The sequence below is a fragment of the Oncorhynchus gorbuscha genome, linkage group LG09 (genome assembly GCF_021184085.1).
Source record: "Oncorhynchus gorbuscha isolate QuinsamMale2020 ecotype Even-year linkage group LG09, OgorEven_v1.0, whole genome shotgun sequence".
In the NCBI taxonomy this organism is placed as follows: domain Eukaryota; kingdom Metazoa; phylum Chordata; class Actinopteri; order Salmoniformes; family Salmonidae; genus Oncorhynchus; species Oncorhynchus gorbuscha.
Genome location: NC_060181.1, coordinates 52,575,436 through 52,589,032, shown reverse-complemented (window position 1 = coordinate 52,589,032; position 13,597 = coordinate 52,575,436). Strand labels below are relative to the sequence as shown.

The window sequence follows — 13,597 nt, the reverse complement described above, 5'->3', positions numbered from 1 at the left end:
CAAAAAGATTGGATAAGTGGTTTACCCATACATCTTCATTTTGGATAGATAATTACTTGTGTTGTTGTTTGTTTAGTGTTTTCACATTTTCCCAGAAGTGGTTAGAGTCTGTGGATTCTTCATTGCATTGAGCTGATTTCTGACTTGCTGTTCCTTCTTTTCCCGTAGTGCATTTCTGTATTGTTTTAGTGATACACCATAGTGAAGTCATAGACTCAGGTTTTCTGTGTCTATATGTTTTTGGATGGACAGGTTTCTTAATTTCTTTCTTTGGTTTTTGCATTCTTCATTGTTGTTCATTTTCTTCGGTTTTCTGTTTGAAATTCTTAAATTTGACAGGGACGCTGAGACGTCAAATATACTGTTTAGATGTTCTACTGCCAAGTTTACATCTTCACTATTACAGTGGAACGTTTTGTCCAGGAAGTTGTCTTAAAGGGATTGAATTCGTTGTTGCCTAATTGTTTTTTGATAGGTTTCCACACTACATTCCTTCCATCTATAGCATATTACTCAGTTCCTTTGGCTTTGATGCCTCATGATTTAGTATTGCTCTGCTGAAGTAGACTGTGATTTTGCTGTGATTGAATAGGGGTGTCAGTGGGCGAACTGAACGCTCTGAGAGACTCTAGGTTGAGCTATAGGTGTGTCTACCATAGGAGTCCCCTCGAAGCCTACCATTGACTATGTACATTTTTTATTTATTTTTATTTTACCTTTATTTAACCAGGTAAGTCTTATTTTCAATGACGGCCTAGGAACAGTGGGTTAACTGCCTGTTCTGCGGCAGAATGACAGATTTGTACCGTGTCAGCTCGGGGGTTTGAACTTGCAACCTTCCGGTTACTAGTCCAACTCTCTAACCACAAGGCTACCCATTCCCATGGTGTGACAGAGCTGCAGGATTTGTGACCTGTTTTTGTTGGTTTTGATGTCATAGTTGTGCCTAGGGTGGCATATGGGGAGGGAATGCTGTCACCTCCAGGCAAGTGTTTGTCCTCCTGTGTGCTGAGGGTGTCTGGCATTTAGGTCACCACAGACTAGTACATGTCCCTGGGCCTGGAAATGACTGATTTCCCCCTCCAGGATGGAGAAGCTGTCTTCATTAAAGTATGGGGATTCTAATGGGGGGGATATAGTTAGCACACAGTAGGACATTTTTCTCTGTTAAGATAATTTCCTTTTGATTATCTAGCCAATTGTAAAAATGTTCCTCTTTTGATTAATTTAATAGAGTGAGTTAGGTCTGCTCTATACCAAATGTGCATACCCCTTGAGTCCCTTCCTTGTTTCACACCTGGTAGTTTGGTGGATGGGCACCCAGTGGGTCCGTCTCCTCTATACCATTTTTGTTGTAGGATGACAATGTTTGTATTTCAGATGTATTTGATGAAGTCCAGGTTCTTGCTCTTTAGGCCAAAGGCAGAGGACCCCATGCCTTGGATATTAAAGGATCAGATAGTGAGGGATTTGTGTTCCATAAAGTGTCCAGTGTTGTTGGTCGTGTGGTTTGGCCTCAGGCCAGTAAATGTGAGCAGAACCTGCTGAGCATCTGGTATTCTGGTATTCCATTGGCTTGGGCTAGTGTAAGAGTGGGGTTTGGCCCTTCTTGCACGCTCACGGCCTGGGCGCATGTGTGACTTCCATGTTCAGGCCGCCTTTGCGGGAGTGGGGGCATGGGGTGAGCAGGAAGGGCATAGGTCTGGTCTGAGGGCGCCTAAATGGGGTGTGGGGATGGTTGACTTTGGGGGAAGGGGGGTTGATTGGTTGGAGTGGGGGTATGGATGTGTCTGGTGGTGTTGTGGTCTGGATGTAGGCCCTCTCGGCATGGGTCCTTATGTGTAAGTCCATGGGGGGGGGGGGGGGGCTGAAAGGTGGGTGCTCAGAAGGGGTGGGATCGCTGGGCTTGGGGTTCTTTGTCTGTCCCGCTGTGTTGTCAACGCTACGGTCTGGGGTGCACTGTTCTGCTGTGGTGTCGAGACTTTTGTTGGGCGCTGAAGTGAGCCTTTCTGCTGGCTTCTCTGTGGGGGTGGCTACCTCTCTAACGGGTTGTTCTCTGTCACACATCATTCCCCTCAGCCTCTCCTCCAGCAGTATGATCCTCTCCTCTAGTGCTCTGTTCTTCTCCTGCTCTTTCTCTTGTAAATGTTGTCTCACTACAGTACAGAGTGCAGATATGTCTATCTCCACCTCCTGCTCTCCAGGTCTAGTTAAGGGGGTGTTGTTGTGTTGGAATGTGCCTGAGTCTGTCCTGACTGGAGTGTAATCACCTGCTGTTCCAGCTCCACCTGCCTTACCTCCAGCTGGGTGAATTTATTCCTCATTTCAATGAGGGAGTAGTACTCTGTGTTGGGAGGTTAACTTTCTGCTTGGGGTGGCTCATATGTGTGGGTTTATGTAATGAAGAGGTCTGGTCTGACCCGCTCGGGGTGGGGGTATCTTTCTCAAGGGAGAGCTTCTCCTGCTGAGCTATTTCTTTGATTAGGTGAAAGTCCAGCTGAATCGGTTTGCGATTGCCCTGTACCAATACTGTTCCAAACTTAGAGATTTATATTAGCTGACTCCTCGTTGTCTAGTATCCTGAGTTTCTCTCTCTCTCTGATATTAAATATTGGTAACTGTAAATATGAAAATATTTCAAGAGTGCATGTGAATTAGTGTTAATGTGTATATAGTAATAAGTAAATGCAGTGAAAAGGCCTCCTCTTACACCAACAGTATGGCAACACACTAAATGTGACTTGAATGCCCATAATGTGACATTTTTAAAAAGAGTAGCGTTGCATACAGGAAGAAATACCAAACAAAACCATGGCTGAAGGATGAGTAATTCATTTGTACCTAAAACCTATTTGGAATATTCTGCAACACTTTATAATATTTTTGAAAAATTATTTTATCTTTATTTAACTAGGTCAAGTCAGTTAAGAACAGATTCTTATTTTCAATGACGGCCTAGGAACAGTGGGTTAACTGCCGTTTTCAGGGGCAGAACGGCAGATTTGTACCTTGTCAGCTCGGGGATTCAATCTTGCAACCTTTCGGTTACAAATCCAACGCTCTAACCACTAGGCTACCTGACGCCCCATTACAGTGTGTCTTGTATGTATTACCACTAATAAACAGGTATTTCATAATTACGTATATAAAAAATCAATACGTATAGGCTAACAAGCATTTCAATTCATAAGTATGACATGGCTTAAATATCTTTCATTAGTTTTATAATAACTTTACATGAATAAGCAGTAATAAACTATTCATAAATATGTATTTCATACACAAAATAGTTTTTAAAGTACACATGACAAATCATGTACTATAATGTGTTCTTGCATTATCATGAGTGTTTTATTGTTAATCTCAGGTGTTAAGGATTCTCTCTCTCTCTCTCTCTCTCTCTCTCTCTCTCTCTCTCTCTCTCTCTCTCTCTCTCTCTCTCTCTCTCTCTCTCTCTCTCTCTCTCTCTCTCTCTCTCTCTCTCTCTCTCTCTCTCTCTCTCAAATACAAGCATTCATATTCTCATTAATTTGTACACTGTAGAGAATGTGACCATCTTGATCGCTCTGGGGGCAAAAGGGTCTAAGTTTCTCATTTGAGTAAGATAGGTTCTAGATGCAATAATGAACTGAAAGTGTTTGATGGTTGAATTTATACTTTAACTAGCCTATGTTTAACAAACAAGTTCATGATGTAATTTACCCTAGACAAGATGTTACTTGCGTCATATCTTAACAGTGGATTCATATTGCAATGAAACCAGTGTGTCTTAACAATTTATTGGTTCAATTGAGCCTCCTAGTTGCTATGGTAACTAACGACTCAACTAAGTGAGTTGGCTCAACTGGAATATATTGCTTGAACACATTTTGGAGAGAGGGAGGTTATGAGTGGGTGAGGAGAAATGAGGAAATAGCTTTATGAAGAAGTAAATAACAATGTACATCCTTTTGAAATGGCAGGGCAAATAACAATGACAATGTCACACGGGTCAGTGGAGTGACAAAAATGTCCCACATCGTCCTTTAATTCACTTTTCTGATATATCCAAATGATTACACCCATCTGAAAAAAAGGTTCCAAAAGAGTTCTTATAGCCAAAGAACCAGTTTAGGCTAAAGCTCAGGCTACAATCTCCAGTACAAGGACATTAAGCAGACATAAGGTTCAAGCTAAGGGCCGGTAAATCAGAAGGTCTCTAACCTTCAGTACTACTTCTTGTTTAGTAATAACAACAAGGTATTATTAAATAAACTGTAAGTGAAGGGTGACCCAACCAATGCAATGTTGGAACTCATGCTTACCTGGTTTGATCGAAAGTGTGGCACTGCTAGATGTTTTCCCAGCCTCATTGGCAGCTGTCACACAGTACGTTCCAGCATCACTTGGTTTTGCACATTTGATGAAAAGTGAATAACGCTCTCCCTCCACTTTAATCACATAGTTTAAGCTGTTTTGGATTTTGATATTGTCTCTCCTCCAGGTAACTAGATATGGATACAGACAAATAATAGTTGAGGCGATATAACTACATTGTGACTACATTGTTAGAAAAAAAGAGTTCCAAAATGGTTCTTCGGCCGTCCCCATTGGAGAACCCTTTCAACGAGAAATCCTTTTGGGTTGGAAAGGGTTCAACCTTGATCCCAAAAGGGTTCATCAAAGGTTCTGCCATGGGGGCAGCTGATGATCCCTTTTAGGTTCTGGATATAAACTTTGTTATAAAGTGATACATAGAGATAGCTTGCCTTCTGGGGGAGGCATGCCAGCAATGATGACTCTCAGCAGGACCTCAGTACCAGCAGTTACCACAGTGTCCTTAAGAGGAAACTCAAACATAGGGGCCTCCAAGGGGTCCTCTTCAGCAGACACGTAAGAGTCGTCTGAAGAATCTGCACAAATTACAAAACGTAATTACAAAGATATTCATGGCTGTGTTCAGAACTAAGGAATACCAATGAGAATTGAACTTTGCAAAGACAAGGAAAATAGGATACAATCCTCTAATATACAAAACATACATTTTCATTTTGATAAATAAAGACAGATTGAAAATAATTCCCACCTAACTCTGGAGATATGGGACTAATGCGCCGACCCTTCCCCCTGGTCTTCGGTGTTTGACCTTCTTTCGAATTGGTTGCCTTCTTAGACCTGTCAGTCTCAAGAGGAACGTCATCTTCCATGGGCTCTTCCTCGACAATGATGGTAGGTATGATTAGCTTGGGTGCTGGCTTGATCAACTCCACTTCCATTTTCTCCTCAGATGGGGAAACTGGAACATTTGTAGAAGAGGTAGCCTGCCGTGGAGGTTTTTGCGGATGCTGGATTATACGCTCTTGTACAACGGTTGGCGTTCTCTGTACCAATGGACTTTCTGGTCTATCCTCTACTTTTATTAATGCTACATCTACAGGTATTTTTGTTCCTGGCGATTCTTCCTTTGGGGACTTTTGCACAGGAGATTCTTGGTTGTCCTGTGATTCTTGAATACAATATATCCTCTGAACAAGAGGGCTTTCTGGCCTGCGTTCAACTTTGTGTAGCGTCATCTCGACAACATTTCTGCTTGGTGACTCTGCCTGCTGTTGGTGATTTGCCGATGGATTGTAAGCCCTCTGCATCTGCATCTTTGCTGGTGATGGAGACCTTTGAAGGATCTCCCTGACAAAACTGGCTTGATTTACCTGTCTTGTTGGCCTCTGTCCCGGTAAGTCAGCCAGTTGCATAGATTCTGGAGTGGCAGCTACTTCTCCCAATCTACTGTATGTTATGCTACTCATGGAGTGTCGGTCAATCTCTTGGGTTTGGGGTGAAGGCTGCCCCTGCCGTGCTTGTTCTTGTAGCTGTAGTCGTGGTGATTTTGGTGGCACTACTTCTTTGGGCTGTTCCATCTCTTTCTGCTGCTTCTCGTGCTGGGCCCGTTCCCGTTCCTGGAGCTTCTGGACAATTTGAGGTGGGAGGGGCTCAATCTTCCTCAAAGGCTGCCTGCCACTAGCCCTGAGCGAGAGCTGCTCGGTGGAGAAGGACTTCTTCATGTGAGGTTTACCCACAAGCTTCTTGATTCGTTGAAGCTCTTCAGTGAACTTGTTCTCGATTTCCTGGACCTTCTGGGTGGTACGGGGCCTGCAGTCCTCCAAGGATGCAGCCCTCTGTCTGAACATAGACCTCCTTTCGGCAGCGTCCTCCTTCAGAGCCTCTCGTAGGTCTTCCCTCGAACTCTCTCTGGAGATGCCCAACCGGCTCCCTCCATCGTCCGAGTCGACGGACCCGGCACGATTGAACCCGGCCCAGGACCGTCCCGAGATGGAGCCTTCATGATCATAACTTCGCCTTCGCTCTTCGAAACCACGCACCTTCTCAAAGATCTTGGAGCTTGCTCTGGTCAGTTTGGGGGATGGCCTAGTTTGGTATTCCTTGCGAGAGTACTCACTGACACTGACTGGCGTCTGAGGACGGGAGTCCTGAGTACTGCTTAGAGACATGGCTGATGATTTTGGATGTTTCACCTTCTCCTCAAATTCACCAGGGACAGTGTCTTGGTAGTCTGTTGGCACAACAACTTTCTTTCGGGGGGTGAGGGGTGTGTTTGGTGCTGAACCTGAGCGGCTTGGCATTGGAGAAGTGGATGGGCGTTTGATAATTTTTGGTGAGGCGGGTGGGAAGACTTGTTGGGGAGATTCCCTCAAAAACTCTTCTGATTGGCTCCTGAAAAAAAATATTTGGAAAATATATGTTAAAGAGTTCTAAATGATGCATGAGCCAGTGTGAGTAATGTTAGGACTATCATACATAATTATATAATATAAATATTTCAATGTAATTACACTGTATATGAAACAAAAGACGTCAAACATCATTCTGTTCGTTTGTTCATAAGATTGCAAACAGCATGCATGGCATTCAGAAAATTATCTATTCAACAACTGCATGCATAACAACCCGAAAAGAACCAAAGGGATCAGTGATACCTCACACATACAATGAATTGCAAACAGTGCTCTGGATGGCAGTTTGTGTCAGTGTTGAATGGCGGGGACCCAGTTTACCACCCAAAACCACTCCCTTTTCCCAGGAAAAAGAACTGCAAGTGTCATGCAGGTGAATGAGGACCCAAAAGCGACTTGGCGAAAACAGAGTATTTAATCCAGAATAAACTTTACAAAACAAAAAGCATAATACTACACGTAAAGACAAGAACAGACTGGAGACTTGATCGAGAACTGCAGGTTGCCTCGGGAAGGCACTTGAACCTAGCAGACTCAGACACCTGCTCACCACGCAGCATCTGAGGGAAACACGACACGACAGGGCAAAACATTGACACAGCACGGTGAATTATAAATGAGGATCCGACAGGGCAGGTACGGGAAACAAGGAGTGAAATAGGGACTCTAATCAGGGAAAAGGATCGGGAACAGGTGTGGGAAGACTAAATGATGATTAGGGGAATGGGAACAGCTGGGAGCAGGAACGGAACGATAGAGAGAAGAGAGAGCGAGAGAGTGAGAGAGGGAGGGGGAGAGAGAGGGATAGAAAGAGGGAAAGAACCTAATAAGACCAGCAGAGGGAAACGAATAGAATGGGAAGCACAGGGACAAGACAAGATAATAAATGACAAAACATGACAGCAAGAAACCGGTAAATTATAATAAATGATTGAAATGAAGAGCATGGTATGAAATGGAAGTGTTAAATGACAGCATATGCAATGTCTAAATCTGTCTTCTCTACAGACAGCCCATCTCAGTATTGGGCACAGTTCACAATGCATGTAGACCTATCATCTCATCATGGTAACTTTTTTTCTTGTGACAGGTAGGCCTACATTTTCTGCAGCATAGTCTGCCGCAGTAATATAAAGACCGAATCACTCAAATATCGCTGCTTTAAATCAGTGCACGCAGGAGCACTCTTGCAGTGTTTCTCTCTCCATTAACTCCATTCAAAGCTTCTAACTTATAGCCTCTGTCTCTTGACTAATACGCACACACTTGTGCTCCGCTGGCCTCTCTCCTTATTAAAAAAATACTCCATAGCTCTTGGAGTCCCATGCAGGAAAAGCTAGCCTAGTATAACTTGCTGGACATAATATTTTATTCTAATCAAATACATACATAGGCCTATGTATATGCTTTATAATGCTTTTGAATGAAACTTCTGGTTTTGGCTGGAAATACCGGGTAACCCGGGAGAAAAGTGATTTATTCTCAGGAAAATATTCAACCATAGTTTGTGTAGCCACGCAGTGCACCCATGTGAAGTCCAAACAAAGCAAGGCAATGCTCCAAAATTGTCACGCCCTGGTCGAAGTATTTTGTGTTTATCTTCATGTATTGGGTCAGGCCAGGGTGTGGCATGGGTTTTTGTATGTGGTGTGTATACATTGGGATTGTAGCTAGTGGGGTGATCTAGCAAAGTGTATAGCTGTCTGGAGTGGTTCTCAATCAGAGGCAGGTGTTTATCGTTGTCTCTGATTGGGAACCATATTTAGGCAGCCATATTCTTTGAGTTTGTCGTGGGTGATTGTCCTTAGTGTCCTTGTTCCTGTCTATGTGTTAGTGTACACAAGTATAGGCTGTTTCGGTTTTCGTTACGTTTATTGTTTTTTGTAGTGTTTATATTTATATTCGTGTTACGTTTGTTTATTAAAACATGGATCGCAATCTACACGCTGCATTTTGGTCCGACTCTCCGTCACACCAAGAGAACCGTTACAGAATCACCCACCACAAACGGACCAAGCAGCGTGTCAACAGGCAGGAGCCACAGGAGAGGCAACAGAGGCAGGAGCAGCAGCAGCTGCAGTGGGAGAGGCTGCACTACCTGGAGAAATGGACATGGGAGGACGAACTGGACGGTAAAGGACACTGGGCTCAGCCTGGAGAATATCGCCGCCCCAAGGAAGAACTGGAGGCGGCTAAAGCTGAGAGGCGCAGGCATGAGGAGGCAGCACGGCGTAGCGAATGGAAGCCCGAGAGTCAGCCCCAAAAATGTATTGGGGGGGGGGGCTCACAGGGAGTTGGGCTACGCTAGGTAGGAGACCTACGCTAACTTCCTTTGGTTACCGGGGGGCTAGAGAGACCGGGCATGCACCGTGTTATGCAGTGGTGCGCATGGTGTCCCCAGTGCGGGTGCATAGCCCGGTGCGGAATATTCCAGCTCCGCATATCGGCCGGGCTAGATTGAGCGTCGAGCCAAATGCCATGAAGCCGGCTCTACGCATCTGGTCCCCAGTGCGTCTCCTTGGGCCGGCTTACATTGCACCAGCCTTGCGCTCGGTGTCTCCGGTTCGCCTGCATAGCCCAGTGCACTGGCAGGGCGACCGAGAGTATTCAACCAGGTAAGGTTGGGCAGGCTCGGTGCTCAAGAGCTCCAGTGCGCCTGCACGGTCCGGTCTATCCAGTACCACCTCCACACCCCAGCCCTCCGGTAGCAGCTCCCCGCACCAGTCTTCCTGTGCGTGTCCTCGGTTCAGTACCACCAGTGCCAGCATCACGCATCAGGCCTACAGTGCGCCTCGCCTCTCCTGCGCTGTCGGAGCCTCCCGCCTCTCCAGCGCTGTCGGAGCCTCCCGCCTCTCCAGCGCTGTCGGAGCCTTTCTCCTCTCCTGCGCTGCCGGAGTCTCCCGTCTGTTCAGCGCAGCCAGAGCTGCCAGCCTGCATGGAGCAGCCAGAGCTGCCAGCCTGCATGGAGCAGCCAGAGCTGCCAGCCTGCATGGAGCAGCCAGAGATGTCAGTCTGCATGGAGCAGCCAGAGATGTCAGTCTGCATGGAGCAGCCAGAGATGTCAGTCTGCATGGAGCAGCCAGAGATGTCAGTCTGCATGGAGCAGCCAGAGATGTCAGTCTGCATGGAGCAGCCAGAGATGTCAGTCTGCATGGAGCAGCCAGAGATGCCAGTCTGCAAGGAGCTGCCAGTCTGCAAGGAGCTGCCAGTCTGCACGGAGCCGCCAGAGCTGCTAGTCTGTAAGAAGCCGCCAGAGCTGCTAGTCTGTAAGAAGCCGCCAGAGCTGTCAGCCTACATGGAGCAGCCAGAGCCGCCAGTCAGCGTGGAGCAGCCAGAGCCGCCAGTCAGCGTGGAGCAGCCAGAGCCGCCAGTCAGCATGGAGCAGCCAGATCTTTCAGTCTGCCAGGATCCGCCAGTCAACCAGACTCTTCCAGATCTGCCAGTCAACCAGACTCTTCCAGATCTGCCAGTCAACCAGACTCTTCCAGATCTGCCAGTCAACCAGACTCTTCCAAATCCGCCAGTCAGGCGGGATCTGCCAGTCGGCCAGGAACCGCCAGTCGGCCAGGATCCGCCAGTCGGCCAGGATCCGCCAGTCGGCCAGGATCCGCCAGTCAGCCAGGATCCGCCAGATCCGCCAGTCAGCCAGGATCTGGTAGATCTAGCTACCTGCCTGAGCTTCCTCTCACTCCCGAGCTTCCTCTCACTCCCGAGCTTCCTCTCACTCCCGAGCTTTCTCTCACTCCCGAGCTTTCTCTCACTCCCGAGCTTTCTCTCACTCCCGAGCTTTCTCTCACTCCCGAGCTTTCTCTCACTCCAAGCTTTCTCTCACTCCAAGCTTTCTCTCACTCCTGAGCTTTCCCTCAGTCCCGATCTGCTCCTCAGTCCAGTGGGGTTCTGGGTGAGGACTACAAGGCCATGGTCGGCGGCGAGGGTGGACTATCCAGGGATGCGAGGAGAGGGGACTAAGACATTGACTGAGTGGGGTCCACGTCCCGCGCCGGAGCCGCCACCATGGACAGACGCCCACCCGGACCCTCCCTATTGTTTTGAGGTGCGTTCTTGAGTCGGCACCTTAGGGGGGAGGTTCTGTCACGCCCTGGTCGAAGTATTTTGTGTTTATCTTCATGTATTGGGTCAGGCCAGGGTGTGGCATGGGTTTTTGTATGTGGTGTGTATATATTGGGATTGTAGCTAGAGGGGTGATCTAGCAAAGTCTATGGCTGTCTGGAGTGGTTCCCAATCAGAGGCAGGTGTTTATCGTTGTCTCTGATTGGGAACCATATTTAGGCAGCCACATTCTTTGAGTTTGTCGTGGGTGATTGTCCTTAGTGTCCTTGTTCCTGTCTATGTGTTAGTGTACACAAGTATAGGCTGCTTTGGTTTTCGTTACGTTTATTGTTTTTTGTAGTGTTTGTATTTAGATTCGTGTTACGTTTGTTTATTAAAACATGGATCGCAATCTACACGCTGCATTTTGGTCCGACTCTCCTTCACACCAAGAGAACCGTTACAAAAATTTGAAATGTTTGGAGTACAGTACCTGATTGCTTGCTTGCATCAAACATTTGGCCACTTTCTTTCTTTTCATTCAATGAATGATGGGTCAAAATTGAGTAAAATAATTGCGCACTGGGGGAGTCGAAGGAAAGCGTAAGCCAAAATGAGAACTAATCTGAATAAAGGCCAGAAAGCAAGTTGATGCTTAAACTGGCAATCTGCAGTTCAACCATAACAAAGTGGGCCACCCCACCACTGATTTGGTAAACAGCTAAGGGATGGGGCTGGAGTAATGTAACCACTCTCAAACTCATAGACAGAGCTATGGACGCAAGGACGGACCATCCATGAGATCTTCATGATAGTTTTAACCATGGTTTGAGGCAATACAGTGTTTGTTTACAATTACATTTTATTTTGGGTTCTGATGGGGTTTCGACAATACCCCTTGTCATGTTTTGTCTTAGATTGTCTTGTAATTTTGCTTTTCCCTCTGTTCATTTTCCCCCTGCTGGTCTTTTTAGGTTCGTTCCCCTTTTTCTCTCTCCCTTCCTCTCTCTCTTCTCTCTATCGTTCCGTTCCTGCTCCCAGCTGTTCCTATTCCCCTAATCAATCATTTAGTCTTCCCACACCTGTTCCCTATCTTTTTCCCTGATTAGAGTCCCTATTTCTCCCCTTGTTTTCCGTTTCTGCCCTGTCGGATCCTTGTCTATTGTTCACCGTGCTGTGTCTGTGTATCGCCCTGTCGTGTCGTGTTTCCCTCAGATGCTGCGTGGTGAGCAGGTGTCTGAGTCTGCTACGTTCAAGTGCCTTCCCGAGGCAACCTGCAGTTCTTGATCGAGTCTCCAGTCTGTTCTCGTCATTACGAGTGGAATTATGCCTTATGATTGTAGATTTACTTTACTGGATTAAAGACTCTGTTTTCGCCAAGTCGCTTTTGGGTCCTCATTCACCTGCATAACAGAAGGATCCGACCAAAGAATGGACCCAGCGACTACAGACGCTCGTAACACTGCCGTTGAGATCCAAGGAGCCATGCTCGGCAGACACGAGCAGGAATTGTCTGCTGCTCGCCATGCCGTGGAGAACCTGGCCGCTCAGGTTTCCGACCTCTCTGGACAGTTCCAGAGTCTTCCTCTCGTGCCACCTGTTACTTCCTGGCCTGCCGAGCCTCCGGAACCTAGGGTTAATAACCCACCTTGCTACTCCGGGCAGCCCACGGAGTGCCGCTCCTTTCTCACCCAGTGTGATATTGTGTTCTCTCTCCAACCCAACACATACTCTAGCGAGAGAGCTCGGGTTGCTTACGTCATTTCACTCCTTACTGGCCGGGCTCGAGAGTGGGGCACAGCTATCTGGGAGGCAAGGGCTGATTGTTCAAACAATTACCAGAACTTTAAAGAGGAGATGATTCGGGTTTTTGACCGTTCAGTTTTTGGTAGGGAGGCTTCTAGGGCCCTGGCTTCCCTATGCCAAGGTGATCGATCCATAACGGATTACTCTATAGAGTTTCGCACTCTTGCTGCCTCTAGTGACTGGAACGAGCCGGCGCTGCTCGCTCGTTTTCTGGAGGGACTCCACGCAGTGGTCAAAGATGAGATTCTCTCTCGGGAGGTTCCTTCCAGTGTGGACTCTTTGATTGCTCTCGCCATCCGCATAGAACGACGGGTAGATCTTCGTCACCAAGCTCGTGGAAGAGAGCTCGCGTCAACGGTGTTTCCCTGCTCCGCATCGCAACCATCTCCCTCCTCTGGCTCAGAGACTGAGCCCATGCAGCTGGGAGGTATTCGCATCTCGACTAAGGAGAGGGAACGGAGGATCACCAACCGCCTGTGCCTCTATTGCGGATTTGATGGACATTTTGTCAATTCATGTCCAGTAAAGGCCAGAGCTCATCAGTAAGCGGAGGGCTACTGGTGAGCGCTACTACTCAGGTCTCTTCATCTAGATCCTGTACTACTATGTCGGTCCATCTACGCTGGACCGGTTCGGGTGCTACATGCAGTGCCTTGATTGACTCTGGGGCTGAGGGTTGTTTCATGGACGAAGCATGGGCTCGGAAACATGACATTCCTTTCAGACAGTTAGACAAGCCTACGCCCATGTTTGCCTTAGATGGTAGTCATCTTCCCAGTATCAGATTTGAGACACTACCTTTAACTCTCACAGTATCTGGTAACCACAGTGAGACTATTTCTTTTTGATTTTTCGTTCACCTTTTACACCTGTTGTTTTGGGTCATCCCTGGCTAGTATGTCATAATCCTTCTATTAATTGGTCTAGTAATTCTATCCTATCCTGGAACGTTTCTTGTCATGTGAAGTGTTTAATGTCTGCCATCCCTCCCATTTCTTCTGTCCCCACTTCTC

General features: G+C 46.9%; 1 protein-coding gene across 1 annotated transcript in view; it reads right to left on the bottom strand.

Annotated features, from left to right (window-relative positions):
* Positions 1 to 13,597, bottom strand: part of LOC124043747 (striated muscle preferentially expressed protein kinase-like) — a 144,553-nt gene that overhangs the window by 83,829 nt on the left and 47,127 nt on the right. The window contains exons 4-6 of the mRNA XM_046362671.1: positions 5,066 to 6,708; positions 4,749 to 4,892; positions 4,305 to 4,487 (exon numbers count right to left, since the gene is read on the bottom strand). Of these exons, the coding sequence (XP_046218627.1) occupies positions 4,305 to 4,487; positions 4,749 to 4,892; positions 5,066 to 6,708 (1,970 nt within the window). The remainder of the gene's footprint in view (positions 1 to 4,304; positions 4,488 to 4,748; positions 4,893 to 5,065; positions 6,709 to 13,597) is intronic.